The 23,037-nt window shown below is 41.2% G+C and overlaps 1 protein-coding gene across 3 annotated transcripts; it reads right to left on the minus strand.

Annotated features, from left to right (window-relative positions):
* Positions 1-568: 568 nt before the first annotated feature.
* On the minus strand, positions 569-21,399 carry cUnh2orf42 (chromosome Un C2orf42 homolog). Of its 3 annotated transcripts, none has more exons than XM_084046233.1 (14): positions 21,259-21,399; positions 18,009-18,214; positions 14,200-14,393; positions 13,239-13,368; positions 11,481-11,718; positions 10,741-10,980; positions 8,781-8,979; positions 7,139-7,261; positions 5,190-5,369; positions 4,625-4,729; positions 3,722-3,829; positions 2,618-2,718; positions 1,851-2,040; positions 569-914 (listed from the first exon to the last, which is right to left on the minus strand). In XM_084046233.1, exons 2-14 carry the CDS (start codon positions 18,161-18,163, stop codon positions 658-660), a joined length of 2,220 nt encoding a protein of 739 aa, XP_083902359.1. In that variant the 5' UTR covers positions 18,164-18,214; positions 21,259-21,399; the 3' UTR covers positions 569-657. The 3 variants fall into 3 exon arrangements, with proteins under 3 accessions (XP_083902359.1, XP_083902358.1, XP_083902360.1); XM_084046232.1 differs by having other exon boundaries at positions 569-929; XM_084046234.1 differs by having other exon boundaries at positions 747-929; positions 1,855-2,040.
* Between the last annotated feature and the right edge of the window lie 1,638 nt (positions 21,400-23,037).

Here is a 23,037-nt window from a genome sequence, read left to right on the forward strand (position 1 = left end):
TTTTTGGGTGAACTATCCCTTTCATGATTTTCACTTCACTTAAAAATAAATCTCAAAAATGTTGGCAACTTGTGTGACACTGTAGTATGACAAAAGTAGGGCATTCATTTAATGAAAAACCTAAAAAGTTGAAGTATGGAGATACAAGGTTCCTGCCTGACAGCGACAAGATGGAAGCACAACATAAAAATTACCTTTAACAACGCAATCCATGAGTTTGCTTTTAGTGAATAAACATGTATGGTAAAGTATGTTAGTAAAATATAAATGCAGTGGTATGGTGGTGGTTGGTCCCCCTGCTCTTGTATTGTATCCTGTGGGTATGGTAGGACACCTACTGGTAGACAAGAGGCATTGCATGAAATTCATGGAGATATCACACCTCCCAAATTAAAATATTTAAAAAAAATGAATTATAAAGCCTGTATGTAAATGAAGCCTCAGCTGAGATAGTAATAATAATAATAATAATAATAATAATAATAATAATAATAATAATAATAATAATAATATTAACACCCCTAGATAGTTTTGTTTAGTTTTTTGGAGACACATCACAAATCCTGGCACAAGATATTTCCCGATGGGGGTCCGCGCGGCCAAACAGACATTCATTTGGTGGTCCTTTGACATGACAAAGTTTGAGAACCAAGTGATCTACAGCACGATTTGCAGGACTTCAACAGGTTGCGAGTGTGGGGGTTGAATGGAGACCGCTGGGGTCATCTTGTTGCTATTGGTGCCGCTGCTCTGCGCCCCTCCGTTCCTCCTCGGGTTCGATGCTGCACCGTGTTCCGCCGGACCGCCGCTCTGCTCGTGGCCAAACTCGAGGCGGATCCGCAGCTCTCCGACCCGCGAGCGAGGGAGGACGTCGGGGATCCACTCGATCACAAACGGAGTGGCTTCCTTCTGATCTGCTGTGAAGGTTCCTGGTACAGATATAGATAGAGGCCTCTGTTACACTTGTTTTACACTGAGTAGATTTCATGTAGGCCTACTGTATATAAATATATATATATGCTCATATCTATACTATTCAGGAAAATGGAAGAAATAATCTATGTTCCAATGGATCCAATAGGCTCTATGCACAGCAGCCATATTATCACTTCCTTCCCATGTGTTACCAATGATACTAATTAAGGCTCTATTCCATTTAGTCTAGCACAGTGGTTTCCACGACCCCCATAACTCTGAGTGTACAAATGGAACCAAATGGACCCTTACGGGTCCATTTGGTTCCATTTGTACACTCTCAGAGTTACACACCTGTAAGGGGCCATTTGGAAGCCCATGAGGGTCCCTGGACCTCAACTGTAGACCCACTGGTGTAGCAGAGTGTTTCCAGTGGGCCAACATGCACAACATCAGCACCCTGACTCTGTTTGACCAGAATGGAACAGAGCCTTCATTAGTATCATTGGTAACACCTGTGAATGTCTTCATAATATGGCTGCTGTGAATAGAGCCTATTATTTAGTCACAAGCTCTTGTTAAAGCAGCACTATGTAACTTTCCTCTTCTACCCCCGGATTTGAACCCGGTTTCCTGCGCAAGTGCTGACATTTTTTACCATTTAGCTAATAGAGCATGCCTGTTTGCTCAGGGGATAAACTGAATCTTGACCGTCAGGTCAAATTCGACCATCAGGTCAAAAAGTGCCGCGCTATGAGCTTGTATATCTGCTATTTTTGAGCCAAATAAATCTGAAAAATTACACAGATGCGTTCCCGGTCTCCTGAGGTCAACTCCCATGTCAGATTTCCACTCTCTCCTCATCCCGTACATGGCATTCCAAGGCAAGGGCCCCGCGGATCCTTCCACAAACCAAAATGTCTCTCGACACTCACCCACTTTGAGGAAGGTGCGTAGCTCCATGGGTCTGATAGCCAGAGGCCTGTCCGTTCTGGACCCGTCCGGACGCTGCGGATCGGCGGCTCTGTCCGGACGGAGTGGGTCGGCGGGACAGTCTGGATGGTGGAACGGGGAGTAGGAACCGTCCATGTTCTTCACAAAACTCTGGGTCAGTTCCAGGGGCATCTATACACAACACCAAACATGGAACTAAAGTTGTATTAAATATGTAATATTTATCAACTCACTGAGTGCCTGAATTATTTCTGTCTATTTCTGGCCAGTACGATTTAAAAACAAAACAAAAATTCAAAGTAAAAAAAAAGTGCTTAGGAAGCGAGATACAGCCTTTTTCAGTTATAAGTTAAACAAGGAGTGGATGGAGCTACAAATCTTCAGATAATGATATCTTGGGTTCCAAAAAAAACACGTTAATGGCACTCAATGAGTTATTAATGATTAACCGCTAACAATAATACAAATGATAACCCATGAATACTATCAGTTAAACAATTCATTTATTATTATTTTATTTTTGTCCATTAGAAAGTCATCTCAGCCAATCAGGAGAGAGTACCCATTTATCAGCTTAATTTTAGTCTTCCAGTTCCAGTTTTGTCAGCTCATGTCTTTGTAACATCACTTCCCATTTAAACACTTATTTTAACCAAATAAAATCACTTACTCCACCTTTAATGTTAGTAAAAAATAATGTTAACATCTCCAGTAGGAGGTGAACAGGGAAGGGGACGTGGTGGGGTACCTGCGGGGTGTCAAAGATGCGTTTGACCTGCATCAGGTTGGTGATGTTCCAGGTGTATTTGGAGAACGAGCCCAGAGGTAGAGAGTCGTTCCTTACAAATGCTGACATAGCAGAGAGCACAGACACATAATATTAGCAACACATCGCATATATACTGTATATATTAACCCATTGAGACCTGAAGCCGATTCTACATGTCTACTAAATCTCAACAGTTTTCTGAAAAAACGTACAGTATGTTTCTGTATCAGTGGTGCTCAATCTTTTTCATGTCAAGGACCCCCGAAATTATATGTATTTGGCCGCGGACCCTCATCAAAATATGTTGTTCCAGGGACCCCCAGAAGCAAAGATTTGAGTTAAAAATATTCGCATTAAATATATATATATATATATATATATTCAGAAGATTTGCGCACATTTTCACGACTTTTCAAAAATAGCATAATAGCATATCTACAAGCTCGTAGCGCGGCACTCGGTGACGCGCTACGAGCTTGTATATCTGCTATTTTTGAAAAGCCTAAAGTGTAAAATAATGCTTTTTAGCTCAAATCTAAAAATGACACAGTTCCAGGTCTTAATGGGTTAAAGCAGTGGGTCTCAAACTTTAACATTTCAAGGACCCGCCCTTAACTCTGACAGTGTGCAAATGGAACCAAATGGACCCGACTGTACCCCTTAGCTAAGAGAAAGATGAAGCAGGGACCCCCCCACTAAAATAAAATTGTGTTGCAGATTAAACTTTTTCCTAGATTTCATAGATAGCTTCATAGACTTGTTTGACATCGCTATGATCAGTGTTGTGCAAATTTATATATTCTTTTACACATTAGCCACTCTTTTTTCCCTCTACACCAAACTTATTTGCCAACAATAGCAGATCTACAAGCTCACAAACACCTCGCGCTGAGCTTGTAGATCTGCTATTGTTTGCTAATGTTTCCCTCAGAGTAGGGATGCTAGGGTTCAAGTGGTTAATGTAAAAACAAAGAAAAAGTAACTCTGAAGACCCCCTAGGGGGTCCCGGACCCCCTGTTGAAGACCCTTGGTGTAGGGTTAGGTGTTTGGTTGGATGTTAAGTGTAGTGTTAGATGTGAATACCTGTCGTTGTGTTGGGCAGTCGTCTCTTCTTGGATCCCAGGGACAGGCGGTGTTGCAGGGCATTGAAGAACTCCTGTGGGATGTGGTACACCAACGCTTCTGGCTTCCCTGGTGCAAAAAAAAAACACCCAAAATATTAGTAACCACACATCCCAAAATATGAACTCTATGACTGCGGGGGATCGATCACACAGGAGATGAATATTCTAGGATTTTTCAAAGGCTAGTGAAAACACTCGAAAATCCCTGGCAGTGGCTTGGCAAATTACGTTTTATTTCTGGCAGTCAAAGAGTTAACCACGTGTGGAAGAAATTATCAAAGTTATCATTACAATTACTACTTCATGTTTGAACGTGTCCATGTGTGTTGTGGGTGTGTAGCTCTACAGGAATGCATGCTTTGTGTCTAGTAACCAGTGAACTAGACTTCTGGCTTAGGCTACTATCTGAACTGTTGTTGTTTTGTCTTTCTGTTTTTTGACTCTGAGCACTTCAGAGGCAAATATTGGACTTTTACTCCACTACAACTATTTGAAAACTTTAGTTACTATTTACTTTGCAGATATAAATCATTATATTATAAAACATGCATTAACCACTTTAGCCCTATTTTATATATAGACTATTTGAAAATAGCCGATCTACAAGCTCACAGCGCGTCGCATTGCGAGCTTGTAGATCTGCTAATTTCAACCATTTTTGTACTTTTACTCAAGTACCTTTTTTATTCCGGACTTTTACTTCTAACTACTTCTACATTGCAGTATTGATACTTTTACTTAATTTGTGTGTGTAATTGCCTTGCTTATTGGAAGTCGCTCTGGATAAGAGTGTCTGGCCAAGATACCTAAGTAATGTGAGGTTGTCATTCATCCTTCCTGTATGTGTGATTAACGGTCTTACCATCAAACTGGTAGTGCATGGTCTGGTGGATCCTCTCCGTCACGCCAGCCAGCCACTGGTGGAAGCCCATGGATACGTTGTGTTCATCCACTGCCTGGCTGCTCCCTGGAAGATGGATAAGATGTATGTGTGACTTTGTTACGGTCCAAAGGTACAGTATATGACAGGAGACCAAGTCGGCCTTAAACCCATTTAAACCGGGAGAGCATCTGTGTCATTTTAGATTTTAACGTTGGCTATTCAAAAAAATAGCAGATCTATAAGCTCCTGCTATTTTTTTGAAAAATCTTGAAAGTGTTTCGAAAAGGTTTTTGAATTTCTTTAACGCAAATCTTCTCTTCTGGGTGTCCCTGGCCGGCCCAACACATTTTCAGATGGGGGTCCTTGGCACGAAAACGTTTGAGAACTACTGATTTAGAAGACATTTTCTAGAATCGGCCTCAGGTCTTAATGGGTGAAGCTAGATTCATATTTTCAACTATTATATGGCTCCCTTTGAAAAAAGGTTTGGACACCCCTGAGATAAGAGGGTGGGGGGGGGGGGCAGTGGTGCCACAGCCAGTACCTGGGCTCTTCATCATAAAGGGATGATGAGGGAGTTTCCTCTGAACGGCTTTCCTCAGACTGGGGGGTGACACGGCCTCTGACCCCAAGCCGACAGAAAGTGACGTCACCTCTGACCCCAAGCCGACAGGAAGTGGCGTCACCTCCGCCCCCAGGCCGACAGGAAGCACCACTGTGGAGGCTGGAGAACGACAGAAGAAGACGCACACAAAAGAAAATGTGTGAGGAAATAAAATAAGTCGAGTATAAAATGTAGGCATCACACTTAAGAAATGTTTATATCAAGGCCAATGTATGCTTTGAGCGACAAGTAGTCTCTCAAGCTAGACAACTATTGCACAATCTCTGAATGCAACATAGTCTGTAACTACACCTCCTGAATAATATGCGAATGGAAGCAGTCATCTGTTCGTCATTTCCATTCACAAAAATACATGTTAAAATGTCTTTCAAATATATATTTTTATTTCCACTTCTGCTAAGCAGCAAGATATACCGGCTTGGACTAATTTGATTTAAATTAGGGGGGGCTTCAGCGCTTGTGTTTAGATCACTGGTTCTCAAAGTGGGATCCGAGGACCCCACTTAACCAAATGGACCCTTGTCGGTCTGTAACTCTAAGAGTGTACAAATGGAACCAAATGGACATTTGGTTCCATTTGTACAGTTAGTTAAATTAACACAATATTACAGTGTAGATTGTGGTTCCAAAGATTTTAAATTGGGGTTCCAATTATCTAACCTAACGCATATCAAAGTGGGGGTCCTTGAAATTAAAAAGGCTGAAAATCATTGCAATAGAACCACACCATATACCACACTGACATATGGGGGTCCCTTGAATATCTATTCGAATTGAGGGCCTGCGGGCTAATATGTATCAATTTGGGGATCCTTGACATGAAACAAGTTTGAGAACCTCTGGTTTAACGTGGAAGCATTTGAAAATCGCGTGAGCCAACAGTCTGGCTCGAGAGACCAAGCGACCAAGTGTCGACCGAGGTGCCGCGTGGCAAAAGTGACGTCGCAATGACAAAGATGTGTGTGGCTGTCTGGCTGAGGACCTCCGTCGACGGTGTTGTGGACGTGAAAAAAATGATGGTTGCAGACGCCTTCGTAAAATGTTGCGGTTGTTTGGGAAGATGCACAAGACTACATCCACTTCCTTGTTTATATTTGGTGGCGATGCTGTCGTGAAGGCGAGCCAAGGCGGCTCTATTCACAGCAGCCATATTATGAAGACATTCACAGGTGTTACCAATGATACTAATGAAGGCTCTGTTCCATTCTGGTCAAACAGAGTCAGGGTTGCTGATATTGTGCATGTTGGCTCACTGGAAACACTCTGTTACACCAGTGGGTCTACAGTTGGGGTCCAGGGACACTCATGGGTTTCCAAATGGCCCCTTACAGGTGTGTAACTCTGAGAGTGTACAAATGGAACCAAATGGACCCGTAAGGGTCCATTTGGTTCCATTTGTACACTCTCAGAGTTATGGGGGTCGTGGAAACCACTGTGCTACACTAAATGGAACAGAGCCTTCATTAGTATCATTGGTAACACCTGTGAAGGAAGTGATAATATGGCTGCTGTGCATAGAGCCTATAGCAAGACGTGCCATCTCCTGTTTACTTCCCGTATGTGCGTGACGTAGGCGGACACCTTTTTAAGAGAGCGGAAGCAGGTTGGAATGTATTCATTCCAATGGAAGAGTGAACGTGAACACAGCTTCTGAACCATTCTTAAGCCCCATGGTAAACTGAACTAAATATCGTACCCGATCGTCACAAGCCACACAATATTCCGAACATTTTGACACTAAAATGGCTTTTTTCAGAGAGACGAATCAGTTGAAAATCTACTTTATCAACCTTTCTTTGTCCCAGCAACACTCTCGTGGGATCTCATATATACAGTATTTGTGTGGGTATCATAGTGAATCTTTGTACCAGTGACAGAATGGTCCATGCAGTGTCTCTTTGGGTTGTGTTGGAGGTCGTCTGGATGTCCAGAAAGATGCTGGATCTTGTCAGGAGCAGAGAAGAGTCTAGACTCACTGCTTTGATGAACATCTGGAGAGACATGAAGGATAAACAATATGACGTTTTTTATACCAAATGACACATATACTAACATTGACATTAACCACTTCAAACCCTATATACCTCATTGACCGGAGTCCCCCAGGGATCTGTACTTGGTCCTCTCTCTACACCAAATCTCTTTGCCAAAAATAGCCGATTAGCAAGCCCACAGCGCACAGCGTTGCGACGCGCTGCGCGCTTGCCAATCGGTTATTTTTGTCCCCAATGTTCACTTATTATGACATGCCCAGATTAGGGACGCAAGGGCTCATGCAGGTTAAAGGTGGTGTGATATTTTTGGTTAAAACTGAAAAGGTATTGTTTTGTTAACTCACTCACTGCCAGGGACGACTTATGAAGACTTTTTTTTTTAGTTTTTGAAGAAAAGAAAAACATTTTTTTTTTTTTTTTTTGGGGGTGCACGCAGCCAACCAAGAACCCCTCAACGATCATTTATCAGCTTGTGTTCCAGTTCCAGTTGTCTGCTCATTTACAGATACAATTGGTATCCCGACCTGAACATTTATTTTCTGTTTATTAAAGAGCTGGAGAGATGGGGAGACCCCTGTGACTGAACAAACACTCTATAGCAATGATTACTATCAAAATATAGAGCCATCTCTGTCATTTTAGATTTCTTTGGCTATTCAAAAATAGCAGATATACAAGCTCATAGCGCGGCACCGAGTGTCACGCTATGAGCTTGTAGATCTGCTATTTTTGAAAAATCGTGAAAATTTGTGCAAATCTTTGAATATACATTCTAATGTCTTCTAAATCCTAATTATGTTGCTATATCAATGGTTGTCAAACTTTTTCATGTCAAGGACCCCCAAAATGACCCCCATCTCAAACTATTTTGTTCCAGGGACCCCCCCAGAACAAAGATTTGAGTTAAAAAAGTTCGCTTTAAAAAAAGATATATATTGAAAGATTTGCACACATTTTCACAATTTTTCAAGAATAGCAGATCTACAAGCTCATAGTGCGCTAATGAGCTTGTATGCTATTGCTGCTATTTTTGAATAACCAAAGAATAAAATATGGATAAAGTGGTTACACAGATGCGTTCCCGGTTTGAATGGGTTAACACAAATGCTTAACTTATTTTCACAGAAGAATGCCACTGACGCCAACTATAAATGAAACCTTCTAGCCCAGAGGTTTTCAACAGGGGGTCCGGGACCCCTAGGGGGTCCTCAAAGCTACTATAGGGGGTCCGCCAAATCTTTGTGTGAGAGGATTTTCCCCCCCTTTTTTTTACATTAACAACTTTGAACCCTAGCATCCTTATCCTGAGGGGGAACTTTAGCCAAAAATAGCAGATCTACAATTCGGCTATTTTTTGCAAAGAGGTATAGAGGTGTAGAGGGGAAAAAGAGAAAAACAAGTTTAATCTGAAACAATTTTCTACAATATAGAGGGGGTCCCTGCTTCATCTCTCTCTCAGCTAGGGGGTCCTTGGGCTGAAAAGGTTGAAGACCCCTGTTCTAGCCGGTTACTGTACCGTTGAAATTGTAGTTGATCAGACCGGAACAATCGAAGTCCATCTTGTCGTCACTGGCGAAGGCACACACACACGCATAGAAGTGGAGGCAAGGCTCCGAAGTGGTCGCACTGGTAGTAGAATTAGAACCGGCAGCACGTTTCCTGGACCCCGGCTGATTCGTCCCATCTGTAGCAGCTTTGCCTCTTCTGCCGTTAACCTGGTGATGACGTGGACAAAACCAAATATCGCTATATTTCATTGCTGTCGTCGGGCAGAATCCTCATAGCTTCATATTTTTACCAATTCAATCCGGGAACGCAGCTAGTGTCATTTTAAGATGTCTTTGGCTATTCAAAAATAGCAGATCTACAAGCTCGTAGCGCGGCGCTCGGAGCTTGTAGATCTGCTATTTTTTTTTTTAATCATGAAAATGTGTGCAAATCTTTGAATACATATTTTTTTAAAGCGAACATTTGTAGCCTAACTCAAATCTTTGCTTCTGGGGGGGACCCTGGAACGAAATATTTTTGAGATGGGGGTCCGCGGCCAAATACATATAATTTTGGGGGTCCTTGACATGAAAAAGTTGGAGCGCCACTGATATAGCAACATACTGTTAGGATTTAGGAAACTTTTTTAGATATGTATTTGGCCGCGGACCCCCATCTCAAAATATTTTGTTCCAGGGACCCCCCAGAAGCAAAGATTGGAGTTAAAAATGTTCGCTTAAAAAATATAGGTATTCAAAGATTTGCACACATTTTCTCGGTTTTTCAAAAATAGCAGACCTACAAGCTCATAGTGTGGCACTCGATCTGCTATTTTTGAATAGCCAAAGAAATCTTAAAATGACACAGATGCGTTCCCGGTCTTGATGGGTTAACTTTTTATGTTTTTTGTCAAGAGTTGCCATACTACAGTGTCACACAAAAGTAGCAGAAATAGCCGATCGACAAGCTCAAAACGTGTCAATGTGATGCATTTTGAGCTTGTAGATCTGTTTTCTTTTGTGTGAGGTTTCCACCCGACTGCAACGATATTTGACCAAATATCATAATATCGATAGTGACAATAATATCATATTGTGTTGATAATTATTCAGTAACGGGGGTCTTTCCTTCTCTCCAGCTCATTAATAAACAGAAAACTTTGTTTATTAAACTTTCAGGTGGGTCACCAGTTTCATTCAATGAGAGAGAAACCATTTATCAGTTTTGCAATTCCAATTTTGGTCGCTCGTTTTTAATTCATCACTTCCCATTTCACTTGTTTATCCTGTAGTGTATCCTGTATGGGCTCTCTCTCCTGATTGGATGAAATTGGTATCCTGACTTGTTCCTGTTCACTACAGAGCTGGAGAGACAGGGAGACCCCCTATTACTGAACAAACACTTTATAGCAATGATTACTATCAGAATATAGAGATATTTAACACTTATTTTAACAAAAGAAATATCGTTTAGACCTCCTTTAAGTGATTAAAACCAGGAAAAGACAAACTCTCAGATGATATCTAGTGTCACAAAACTATATACACTAATACCATGCACAGCACCCACATTGTAAAGACATTCACAGGTGTTAGCAATGATACTAATGAAGGCTCTGATCCATTCTTGTCTAACATAGTCAGGGTGCTGATGTTGTACATGTTGGCTCACTGGAAACACTCTGCTACACCAGTGGGTTTCAAATTGGAGTCCAGACACCCTGATGGTTCCTTGAGCAACCCTGTGTGTAACTCTGAGAGTGTACGAAATGGAACCAAATGGACCCGTAAGGGTCCATTTGGTTCCATTTGTACACTCTCAGAGTTATGGGGGTCCTTGAAATTAAAAGGTTTGAGAACCACTGTGCCACACGAAATGGAACAGAGCCTTCATTAGTATCATTGGTAACACCTGTGAAGGAAGTAAGGAAGAGGCCCAATTTCCTTCCAAAATAAGCTGCTGAGCATAGAGCCCAGTGTGGTATATACCTGACAGGTGCAGTGGAACCCCGCCTGCCGGATGTGTGGCAGCTCGGAGCCCTTCGCCTCGGCCTTGGAGGCCTCAGGCGGCTCAGTGGCGCCCCCCGTGGTGACATGCAGGAGGCCCAGCGGGTGGTCGGGGCCGGCGTGACACTTGACCACCAGAGTGTCTTTGCTGACCCGCTGGACCAGCGGTCCTGAGGACTCCGTGGCCAGTCTCCACAGCTCCGCCCTGGTCTGAAGAGACACCTGGAGACACGAGTGCAACACTTTTACCCATTCAGTCCGGGAACGGATCTGTGTCATTTTAGATTTCTTTGGCTATTCAAAAAATAGCAGACATACAAGCTCGGAGCGCCGCGCTATGAGCTTGTAGATCTTCTATTTTTGAAAAATCATGAAAATTGATGCAAATCTTTGAATACATATAATTTTTTGAAACAACATTTTTAACTCAAATCTTTGCTTCTGGGGGGGGTCCCTGGAACTAAACTATTTTGAGATGGGGGGTCCGCGGCCAAATACATATCATTTTGGGGGTTCTTGACATGAAAAAGTTTGAGAACCACTGATACACAGCAACTTAAGTTATTTTTAAACTGTTAGGATTTAGAAGACATTTGTAGAATCCCCAGGATCAGAATTTGAGTTACAAATGTTTGCTTTAAAAAAACAATATATTCAAAGACTTCCACGTGGGAGACCCGGGTTCGAATCCCGGGTCGCCAAGAAAACGATGGATCCCTTACCTGTAGGGCGTCCAGTACGGAGCTCTTCACGGTCAGAGGCGTGGCGTGGTTCTGACACTCCGTGGCTCGTCTGATGTGCGCGCACACACTGTCCGGCGAGGGGGCGCGGCCACACAGCAGGCCGTGCGGCGAGGGGGCGTGGCTCTGAGCGGACGGGGCCGAGGCGCTCCGCGCGGGGTTCTGGCGCGAGTTCTGGCCCTGTTGACACGACGGAAGGAAGCAGCGGCCCAGGTTGATCCTGGTCACATAGGGGTGCAACGGTTAGAACTAATGAATTATACAAATAAATCAATCATTTAATAAAATTATCGATTAACCAGTTACATTACATTACATTAAAGTCATTTAGCAGATGCTTTTATCCAAAGCAACTTACAATAAGTGCATTCAACATACAGTAGGTAGGCAAGAAAACTACTAATCACCAGAAGTCTTAAGTGCATTCTCTTCTAAAACAAGCAACTAAGAGCATACCTAGCACTAAAGTAAAAGTGCAATATATCAGCTACCTACTTTCTTAAACAGATGAGACAGTTAGGAAAATCAAATGAGCAAGAGTTAAAACAAATAAGTGTATCAAATAAACAAGATCCAATAAAACAAGAGCTCGTCCAAATAATTGACAACAAGTAGGCACGGCTAAGTGGCCAATTGTGTTTGTGTGGACGCTCGACAAAGCCGGTCAGGGTAGTGTTTCCTGAAGAGGTGGGTTTTCAGCCTGCGACGAAAGATGGGCAGTGACTCTGCTGCCCTGACATCAGTGGGGAGTTCATTCCACCACTGTGGGGCCAGAACAGAAAAAAATCTGTGAACGTGTAGATCGGCCAGAAGGACCACTGAGCGACGAGCCATATGTTGTTGAGCGGTGTCCCTCAGGTCTCTATGCTAGTTTATTTTCTGATCTACAAGCTTCCAAAATCGGCTATTTTCTGCTAAGGTTTTCCCCAGAATACGGATGGTGGGCTTTATGTGGTTAATCTTTTATGGGGTTTTTTTTGGGCAGGGCAAAAAAACAATTCAAAACATTTCAAAAACGTAATAAAAATAGTGAAAATAGCAGATCTACAAGCTCAAAGGTAGATCGGCTATTTTTACTATCTTTGTGCGACAGCATTTTGTGACAAAGTATAAAATGGTCCTTTAAAGGTTAATTGATTTGTTGATGTATAAAAAAAATATTAAAATAAATAATAAATTAGGGCTGGGACTCGATTAAAAAGAATAATCGAATTAATTAGAGGCTTTGTAATTAATTAATCGAAATTAATCGCATGTTTAATCGCATAACAATATTTGACCTGAGAAGCAATTTCTTTTCAGTTAAAACAGATTTTGGTATATGAGTGAATCAATGAGTGAATACATAAGTTTAAGCAACAAAAAATAGTTCTGCACACAACCGTGTTTTTATCCACGCTTCCATCAGAGAGTTTTTTAAATCTAAATTTCCCATCCAATGGGTCAAGCAAAGCAGTCTCATCGGCTTGCGTGCACTGGGGTGTATTGGCTGTTGGTTGGTGCACTGGTATGATCGGTACGCCTGAAACTCGTCCAGTGAGAACTAAGCATAAACTAAGCGTGATTAAAATGTGATTAATTATTTTCAATCACGTTAATTTTCTGTAATTAATTAATCGAAATTAATCAGTTAAAGTCCCAGCCCTATAATAAATACATTTTTATGTATCTTTTCAGCAAAAAAAGTAACCAATAGCATAATTATGTTAAGAAAACAATGGGACAGTTCCATCCCCCTACCTGGTCAACAGTGTAGCTCCATCACCAGTGGCTATGGCAGTATCGGTAGGAACCAGCTCCACAAAACCCATCTGGGGGGCAGAAGACCCTCTGCCCGCCGCCTGGACCACGGAAAACACCTGCACCCCACCTGAACCGGTTGTCACCAGCCCAAAATGTTACTGGACCATTAAAACCAGGAAAGCTTCTGTGTCATTTTAGCTATATATATAAAAACATAATGTGTTTGAGAAAAGTCTTAGGATTTAGAACAGTGGTTTTAGACAACGGTTCTCAAAAATAGCAGATGTACAAGCACACAGCGCGCGCTGCGAGCTTGTACATCTGCCATTTAAAAAATAAATTAATTCATATATATTTACAATTATTTTTTAACCCTTTTTCTCCCCAATTTAGTTGTTATGCCAATTGATTCCTCCCCAAAACGAAACAAAAGTCGTCACTGCCGTTGTATCCTACCGACTCAACTGCCAGTAAGGAGCCCCCACCAGGAGGACGTAGAGCCTTCGTCCAACTCCTCCCGCCCAACACTCCCCGCTGACAGGTGCCGCCCCAGCCCGTAGGAGTGCGTCTAATGATAAATATCACCCTCCCCGCCTGGCTTCCCTCCCCCGAACACGGGCCAATTGTGTTCGTGTGGACGCTCGACAAAGCCGGATTGCTTCATCTACTGTTTTTGAACATTTTTGAAAAATCTTGAATCGTTTTGAATTGCTCAACACAAATCTTCTCTATGGGGGTCCCTGGCACAAAGATGGGGGCCAAATACATAATAATGCATAGGTACGGCGGTGCTGGACAACCGGCCATCAAACCGACTCGGCGGACAGAAGGCTCTCGAGGATACGTGAACTAGTCACACGCACGCACAGAAATGTGCCGCATTTATAGTAGGATAATACATCATTTGGGGGTCCTTGACATGAAAGAAGTTTGAGAGGCACTGATGTACCAGGCTCACCCGAACCGCTGTGCTGGGGCGTCCCCTCTCCATCGCTGTCACCTCCATCTATCACCACCTTCACCACGTCTATGGCAGCCTTCCTGTTGCCCCTGCCCCCCACGGAGCTGCTGCCATCTCTGAGGACGATGCCACACGCCTTGTTCTTACAGCTCAGCCCTCTGGTGCCATTGTAGATGCCACACTGGGGACACCTGCGGGTAAGGGGGGGGGCGCGGTTTTAGTCAACGGTAGGGTAAGTGATGTTCCTTTGTTAAAGGGATAGTTAGATTTTTTAGTTTTTGTCGCATTCCCAAGCCAATCATTTGATGACCGGCGGTGGCTCCGGTAGGAGACTCAAAGTGTTAACTTTGAGTCTCCTACCAGACACATTAGCATCTTTCCGCCAGTCATCAAATTATTGGCTTAGGAATGCGACGAAAACAAAAAAATCTCCCCGAATTCAAGGCTTCATGGGTGTAATTGATAGAAAATAAGATTTTTGGGGGGTGAACTATCCCTTTAAAATAAGTTTTAAATAACTATATATTGTGATAGTTATCTAATCACTGCTAGAGTGTTTGTTCGGTAAAAGGTCTCCTTGTCTCTCCGGCTCTTTAACAAACAGAACATGCATTTTTAGATCGGGATACCAATTTTATCCAATCAGGAGAGAGAACTCATACAGGATGTATGACTGAGCAGAATGAGCAGACAAAAATGGATATACTATATTAAATTGAAGCTGATAAAGTAAAAACAAGAAATGACTAAAGTCATAATATAGCCGCTAGCGGCAGGCTTTTTTTCCCCCAATCTGCCGTTGAAAAAATGAAAAAAAAAAAAAAAAAAAAAAACTTTTTTGAAAAAATATATGTCCTTTTGAAAGAAAACAAGAATAAATATGATTTGACATTCATATTATTAGCAGCTGTATTGTGTGTGTGCCCCCCCCCCCCCCCCCCCCCAACTACTCAAATTGAAGTATCAATACTGCAATGTAGAATAACTCTGCCAAAAAATGGCATACCTCAATATGACATTTTGCGGCTATATTATGACTTTGTCATTTCTTGGTTTTTTATAGTGCTGTAACATGTTATGGCCTAATCACTGTCATTCAAGCATAAATGTCTTAACATTAAAATAAAAATAAGTAACTGGTATAGGACTAGCCTACCTATTGTGGTACAAAACAAGTCCTTCTGCAGTGAAGTACAACATTAGGATTGTGCAGAATGCAAGAAGCTTTATTTGTTACTGACTCATAAAGATACAAGCAGCTAAATGTTGTTGGAACTTGTACCACAGATGGTTCTACATATAATAGATATAATGAAGAAAAGAAAATATTAAGCAAGAAAATAAAATGGGCAATAATAAATAAATGAAAATAGCCTACAGATATATACAGTTTTAGGAATACTCTGGGACTTGTCTTAGACAGGCATGTCATCAGTGGTGTAAAGTAACTACATGTACTCAAGTACTGTATGTAAGTCAGGGTCCCCACACATTTTTAGCAATGAATTTCCAAAACTTTTCCAAAACTTTTCCAGAATATTTAGCCCAATTTCCAGGCCTATAAAACAATCATTCAGCGCAATAATGTGTCGCTTACTCCTATGTACAATGCCCAAAGATAGGCAGTGTAGCAAAAATAAAGCATAGAACATAAAATAGTACAATTTCATTCAATATTTTGAGCATTCAATATTTTGAGCGAAAATAGAGATTTCATCGCCCGCTCGCTTCGCGTCACGTCGCATCGCTGGCAGTGCGGATGGGAACACAGCCCATTCGGCGAAAAACTACTTATGTTACATATTTCGTGTAATGTTATACATGTTTATGAAAATGTTTTGTATTAAAAAAAATAGCCAAAAACAATGCATAGCCAAATATTTTTCCAGGACCTTTGATCAATTCCAAACCTTTTCCAGTACTGGATTATATTTTTTTTTATTTCAAAATATTTCCAGGAATTTCATGACCGTGGGGACCCTGTTAAGTACAATTTTGACTTTACTGTTGTATTTCCAGTTTTCAGTACTTGTACTTCTACTCCACTACATCTCAGAGCCAAATATTGTACTTTTACTCCACTACAATTATTTGAAAACTTGAGTTACTAGTTACTTTACAGATAGAAATTATTACATTATAAAACATACATTAACCACTTTAGCCCTATTTTATACCAAGGCTATTTGAAAATAGCTGATCTACAAGCTCACAACGTGTTGCATCGCGACGCGTTGTGAGCTTATCCATGGTAATAAGCTTATCCATCAGCATATTCATGTTATCCTGATGGATAGGTAGATAATGTGAATTTGTTTGTGCTGAAGTACTGTACAAATTTGAGGGGTTTTAACTGTACTGGAGTATCTGTAATTTTCTACTCCACTACATCTCAGAGGCATATTGTCCTTTAGTAAACTGTAGATGTGTATAATTATTACAAAACCTGCATTAACCACTTTATCCCTATATACTTGTACACGCGTGGCTTTGCGAGTTGTTTTGAGCTTGTAGATCAGCTGTTTTCTAAAGATGTGTATATTGTGTGTATCGCGACGCATTAAGAGCTTGTAGATCGGCTAGTTTCAATTGATTGCAACCTTTATTGTGAAGGAACGACCGGAAGTGCTAAGCTATTCAATTCCGTGTGACTTAACACTCTGAGTTGCTACAATGTCACAGAAAGCCACAAAAGACACCAAAATAACACTGTTCAACGGGCTAATTAGTTAGCATTGATGACATTGACCACACTAACGTTCATACAGGTTGTTGATAAGATGTTTAACGTAGCCGTTTGAGTGACGACAGCTGCGTTGTGTAACATTAACGTTAGCCGCATGCTAACGCTACCCGTGGCTTAGCTACACACTGACGGCCCATTATAGGCAGCTGTTGGCTTAAACCCAACTAACGGCAACATAGTATTGGACATAAGCATTCACATACATGCTTTAGACAGTATTAGCAACAACCGGTAGTTTGTTTACATGGCGCGGGACGTCGCGGGTGGCAGCGCGCCGACATCGTCGGGCGGCCCGGCGATATTGGGGTAAAGGCCCCACTCCCAGGCGAGGCTTATGCTTGCGCTAGGCCGCGACTTCCGCGGGGCCGCTGCCTCGTCTCCTTCGTGTCTTGTGACATTTGTAATGGACAGAAACCATAACATGGTTAATACATTTTATTGTGGGATGTACAATACATGAAAATTACGGGTGTAATAACGCGACTTGCGTCGAGAACTAATGGAGAGCGGACATGACCGCGTTTGGCTAAAAACGGTTAGTTAGTTGCTGTTACTATTAGCCAAAATCGGCTAGCGCTGGAAGGAATCCACTTCACATTAACACATTTATATCATATTTACATGCCGAGTTAAGCTCTGACATTTAAGTGATATGTAGCCTGATATTACCAGATTGCTATAGTGGGTTTAGAATATTTTAGACGTTTTTTTTCATTTGCTCATTGCTCATTTCAGCTCTTCTGGAAAATCAGCCAGCCCTAGAAGACTGTCTTCATAGGCAGTCAAAGGCGTGTCTAGTCCCATAGCTTGGGAGGACGAGGCCGGCCGTTCAGAGTATGGGAACGTATCCCATTGGCTTAAGCGACAGCCAATCACGCAAAAAAAGTGTTCAATACATGTCGGAAATATGTCGGGTCAGAGTCAGAGTGAATATAGACCCGCCAGCTTTCAGCTAGCGGCTAAATACCTCAGAATTGTACTTAAGCACAGCACTTAAGTAAATGTACTTAGTTACACCACTGGTTAATGACCACGGCCATCGTAGGGCTAACAGCCGTACCTGCGGATTCCGCGCAGCGTGGCTTTGCCCAGGTTGGACAGGAAGGCCGGCGTGTTGTTGGGGTGCGTTGGTTTTATGCACTCCCTGTTCTGTGCGGATGCCGTGCTGCTGGGGTGCGCTTGTTTCCTATGGTCTCTGCTCAGTGTGGACGCCATGCTGGGGATGTTTGGTGGAGTCTAACCCTCTGCCCTGAGAGCCTGGCACTGCTGTGAGGATATGGAGACCAATGGTTGACATTAAAGGGTAAAATAATAGGTATAATATTTTGTTGGTTAAAATAAGTGTTGAATTGCTTTATATTGTGATAGTACTCATTGGTAAAGACTAGTGTTTGTTCAGTAACAGGAGTCTCCCTATCCCTCCAGCTCTTGATTAAACAGAAATGTATTTTCAGGTCGGGACACCAATTTTATCCAATCAGGAGAGAGAACTCACACAGGACACAGGGTAAACAAGTGGATTTGGAAGTGATGATGACACAAAGAAATGAGCAGACAAAATGGTGAACTGGAACACTATAACATTTAAGCTGATAAATGGGCACTCTCTCCTGATTGGCTGAAGATTTGCCACCCACCTGAAAATAGACTTTCTGTTTATTAAAGAGCTGGAGAGACTCAGAGACCCTGTTACTGAACAAACACTCTATAGCAATGATTACTATCAGAATATAGAGCTTTAACCTTTTCACAAAAAAACGTTTTGTTCTAACCAAAACACATCACTTTAACCTACCTTCAAGCATTACAATATCTGAATCCATTTAGAGATCTCTCTTTAAGCTGCAGTTTAAAAGGAACGTGCTTTAACTATTTGAACCCCAGCATGCATATATGGGGGGGGGGCATTAGCCAAAAAGAACAGATCTACAAGCTCACAACACGTCACGACAACGCAATACATTGTGAGCTTGCAGAACGGCTAATGTTGGCGAAGAGATTAGTGGTTGAGGGGGAAACGCAGTATAGAGCCAACTCATGTCCAGTTCAATACGTCTAGAGGGTTAAATGAAGTGGTTAAAAGAAAATTAGATAAGACATCAGTGTTGAATATAATAATAATAATAATAATAATAATAATAATAATATGTCATATATATATGGAGCTTTTCTAAGTACTCAAAGTCACTTTAAATGGAGAAAACAACATGGAGAGCAATGATCAAAATTAAAGTGTCCAGACTAACTTATAAGGCTCACATCTTAAAGGGACAGTTCACCCCAATTTGTTTTTCTTTTCTATCAATCAGTCACCCCATGTCGCATTCCTAAGCCAATAATTGAATGACCAGCGGGCCGGTAGGCAGCGTTTCCAGTAGGAGACACAAAGGAGATTCTTTGTGTCACCTACCGGAACCGCTGCCGGTCATCAAATTATTGGCTTAGGAATGCGACAAAAAATAAATAAATACATGAATCTATGAATTCAAGTTTCCATGGGGTGACTAATCGAGCCATTTTGTGGGTGAACTATCCCTTTAAATTAACCTCTCACGTGGCATTATTAAACCGTTAACAGTAGGGAACCTCTTTAGCTGCAGTTAAAATGGAAATAGCTTTAAGAGATAAAGAGATACCCAAGGGGTGCATTTCTCCTTTCCGACATGTCGCCTTTCCGACGTTGACGAACCCTATACCTAACCCTAACCCTAACCCTAACCGCACGCGGAAGCCACTAGTCGGAGTGGTGAGATGTCGGAATGGAGAGTGAACACCATACCCAAGACATTTAATTTTATAAAAATAAATACATGAAGAAATCTATCATTTTTAAAAGGAATTTCATGAATAATATATATATTTTTTAAGTTTAAAAAGTAGTGAAAATAGCCCATCTACTTGTGAGCTTGTAGATCGGCTATTTTCACTAGTCGGGGTCCCGGGGGTTCTCTTTTGGGTCTTGTGGTAAAAAGTCTGGGAACCACTGTTCTGAACAAGATAGTCTACAATCAAAAGATATAGTCTGCACATTGAAACTAAAGAGTGCAAGGTAAACAATGAACCCATGTTGTTATCATTAAATCAAACTGTGTTTTATACTATAGATGCTCCTTTTAAATGCTCTATGCACAGCAGCCATATTATCACTTCCTTCCCAGGTGTTACCAATGACACTAATGAAGGCTCTGTTCCATTTAGTCTAGCACAGTGGTTTCCACGACCCCCATAACTCTGAGAGTGTACAAATGGAACCAAATGGACCCTTACGGGTGCACTTTCAGAGTTACACACATGTAAGGGGCCATTTGGAAGCCCATGAGGGTCCCTGGACCCCAACTGTAGACCCACTGGTGTAACAGAGTGTTTCCAGTGAGCCAACATTGCACAATATCAGCACCCTGACTCTGTTTGACCAGAATGGAACAGAGCCTTCATTAGTATCATTGGTAACACCTGTGAATGTCTTCATAATATGGCTGCTGTGAATAGAGCCTATTGGCGTGACAATAATATAATAAACTTCCTATTTTATGATCCCACTATTTGATCATGTTATCCCCCTGTATGTTACACAAACATATTTTACACATGTTTACCTGCAAATCAAATGTGATTTTGGGTATAGTTTGAGGTTGAGATTGCTCATATATCATAAGTTGTACACTAAACTTTACCACCAAAAATATTATAATTTTGTCAACAGTTCTTTGGTGTTAAATCAACTCATATTTTCCATCTGCTCACATTCACAGTCACTGTCCTGGTGTAAAGTAACTAAGTACATTTACTCATTTACTTGACTGTACTTAAGTACAATTTTGAAGTATTTGTTTTACTTTCAGTGGAGTATTTCCAATTGTCAGTACTTTTACTTCTACTCCACTACATCTCAGAGGCAAATATTGTACTTTTACTCAACTACAATTATTTTTAAAACTTCAGTTACTAGTTACTTTGTAGATTTCGATTATTATTACAAAACATGACATTAACCACTTCAGCCCTACGTTTTCAGCCATTTGAAAATAGCAGATCTACAAGCTCACAGTATATCTGATATTTTCAATTGATTGTTATACATAATGAAACCGTGTCAAATGGGACATTCTGCATAATGAATACTTCCTACTTTTGGTACTTTAAGTACATTTTAACACCAATACCTTTGTACTTTTACTCAAGTAAAACATTTTAATCCCAGACTTTTACTTGTAACTACATTGCAGTATTGATACTTTTACTTAAGTAACAAAATGTGAGTACTTTTTTTCCACCACTGTAAATCAACTCAGTATTTTCCATCTGCTCACATTCAGTCACTTTGTCCAGGCGTTTCTTCTCCAAGCTGTGATCAATAACAATGTGATCAGAACAGTTTTTCAACGTTCAAAGCGGCAGGGCAGCTCTGCTCTCTCTTCCTCTCGACCGTCGCCATTCCTCCTTACATCCCCGCACTGCACTGCGTCTGTAACGACACTCGCCATTGGCTATGGGTGTAGTCACGTGGGGTGAAAGAGGAGGAGTCGCCCTCCGCAACTCGGAATGCTGGGAAATGGCGTTTTTCTTTTTAGACGTTACTAGCTGTAGATTCTACAGCTGTGTAGATTAGAATACTAGAATACTAGCCTGGCTCCAGCCCGTGAATCGCTAGCCACGCCCATTAAAAAAATATGTTCTGAAACGAAATGAAAATTCAGGCTGAGTGTCAGGCTAGTAGAATACAACTCTCGTAGACGTATTTATGATTCTGACGTTTTCAATCTACGAGAGTTGTAGGGTTCACGCCCCATGGAGACAGGGACTTTCTGCACTATGACCCGTAGACACTCCAAACATGTACACATTGAAAATAAAGGTGCTTACCCCCATGCCCCAAATGTTAACTGTCTCTACGCGGTAGTAGTTTAATGTAATAATCCATATCTGTCAATAAAGAAGTGTTTTAATGCCGTCTGTGGCCGATTCTGTCCGAAGTTCCCAATAGGCGGTAGTGACGGGACGCATCCGGTGAAATCCGGAATTACACTAAATGTAAATAGGAAGTAAACGAGGGTGAAAATGGCGTTCGGCCACAGACGGCATTAAAACACTTATTTATTGAAATATATGGATTATTACGTTAAACTACTACCGCGTAGAGACAGTTAACATTTTGGGCTACAACTCTCGTACATTGAAAACATCATAAATCATAAATACGTCTACGAGAGTTGTATTCTACAGCTAAGACGTTACGTTGTTGGCTGGCTGTAATTAAACGGAATGGGCGTCTTTCCCAGCTGTTTCGCCCTGGCGGACAGGGTTTTGAGCAGTGGTGGAAAGAGTACTCACATTTCTTACTTGAGTAAAAGTATCAATACTGCAATTTAGAAATACTCTGTTTAGTAAAAGTCCTAAATTTACTTCAGTAAAAGTACAAAAGTATTGGTATCAAAATATACTTAAAGTACTAAAGTAAGAGTACTCGTTATGCAGAATGTCCAATTTCACAAGATTTCAAATGTATAAAAATCTTTTGAAAATAGCAGATCTACAAGCTCAAAATGCGTGGCATCGTGACGCATTTTATGGCCAAAATATATATAGGGCTGAAGTGGTTAATGTATGTTTTTTGTAACAAAGTAACTAGTAACTAAAGTTATCAAAATAAATAATTGTAGTGGAGTAAAAGTACAATATGTGGATCCAAGATGTAGTGGAGTAGAAGTAAAAGTATTGGAAATTGGAAATACTCAAGTAAAATACAAATACCTAAAAATGTTTTTTAAGTACAGTTGAGTAAATGTACTAGTAACTTCCCACTGCTACACCACTGGTTTTGAGGTTAGGTTTAGGCATTATTTCTGTGAGGTTAGGGTTACTTACAGATAATTTATCAGTGGTGGAAGAATATACTCCCATTTGTTACTTAAGTAAAAGTAACCACAATGTAGAAATAATACTCTGACTGAGTAACTAGTACAATATTTGCCTTTGAGATGTAGTGGAGTAGAAGTAAAAGTACTGTATATTGTAAATACGCCTGTAAGGTAAAAAAAAAAAAAAAAAAAAAAAAGTACCTTAAAAAGTTACTTTACACAATTGAATAT

Source organism: Gymnoscopelus microlampas, assembly GCF_963454915.1.
Source record: "Gymnoscopelus microlampas genome assembly, chromosome: 21".
NCBI lineage: Eukaryota > Metazoa > Chordata > Actinopteri > Myctophiformes > Myctophidae > Gymnoscopelus > Gymnoscopelus microlampas.

Coding starts and splice junctions, on each gene's coding strand:
- cUnh2orf42 (XM_084046232.1), bottom strand. CDS start 18,163: ATGGCGTCCACACTGAGCAGAGACCATAGGAAACAAGCGCACCCCAGC. Junction 8,980..10,740: donor GGTTCCACTGCACCTGTCAG/GTATATACCACA, acceptor CGTCATCACCAG/GTTAACGGCAGAAGAGGCAA. Junction 2,041..2,617: donor GCATCTTTGACACCCCGCAG/GTACCCCACCAC, acceptor TGTTGTGTATAG/ATGCCCCTGGAACTGACCCA.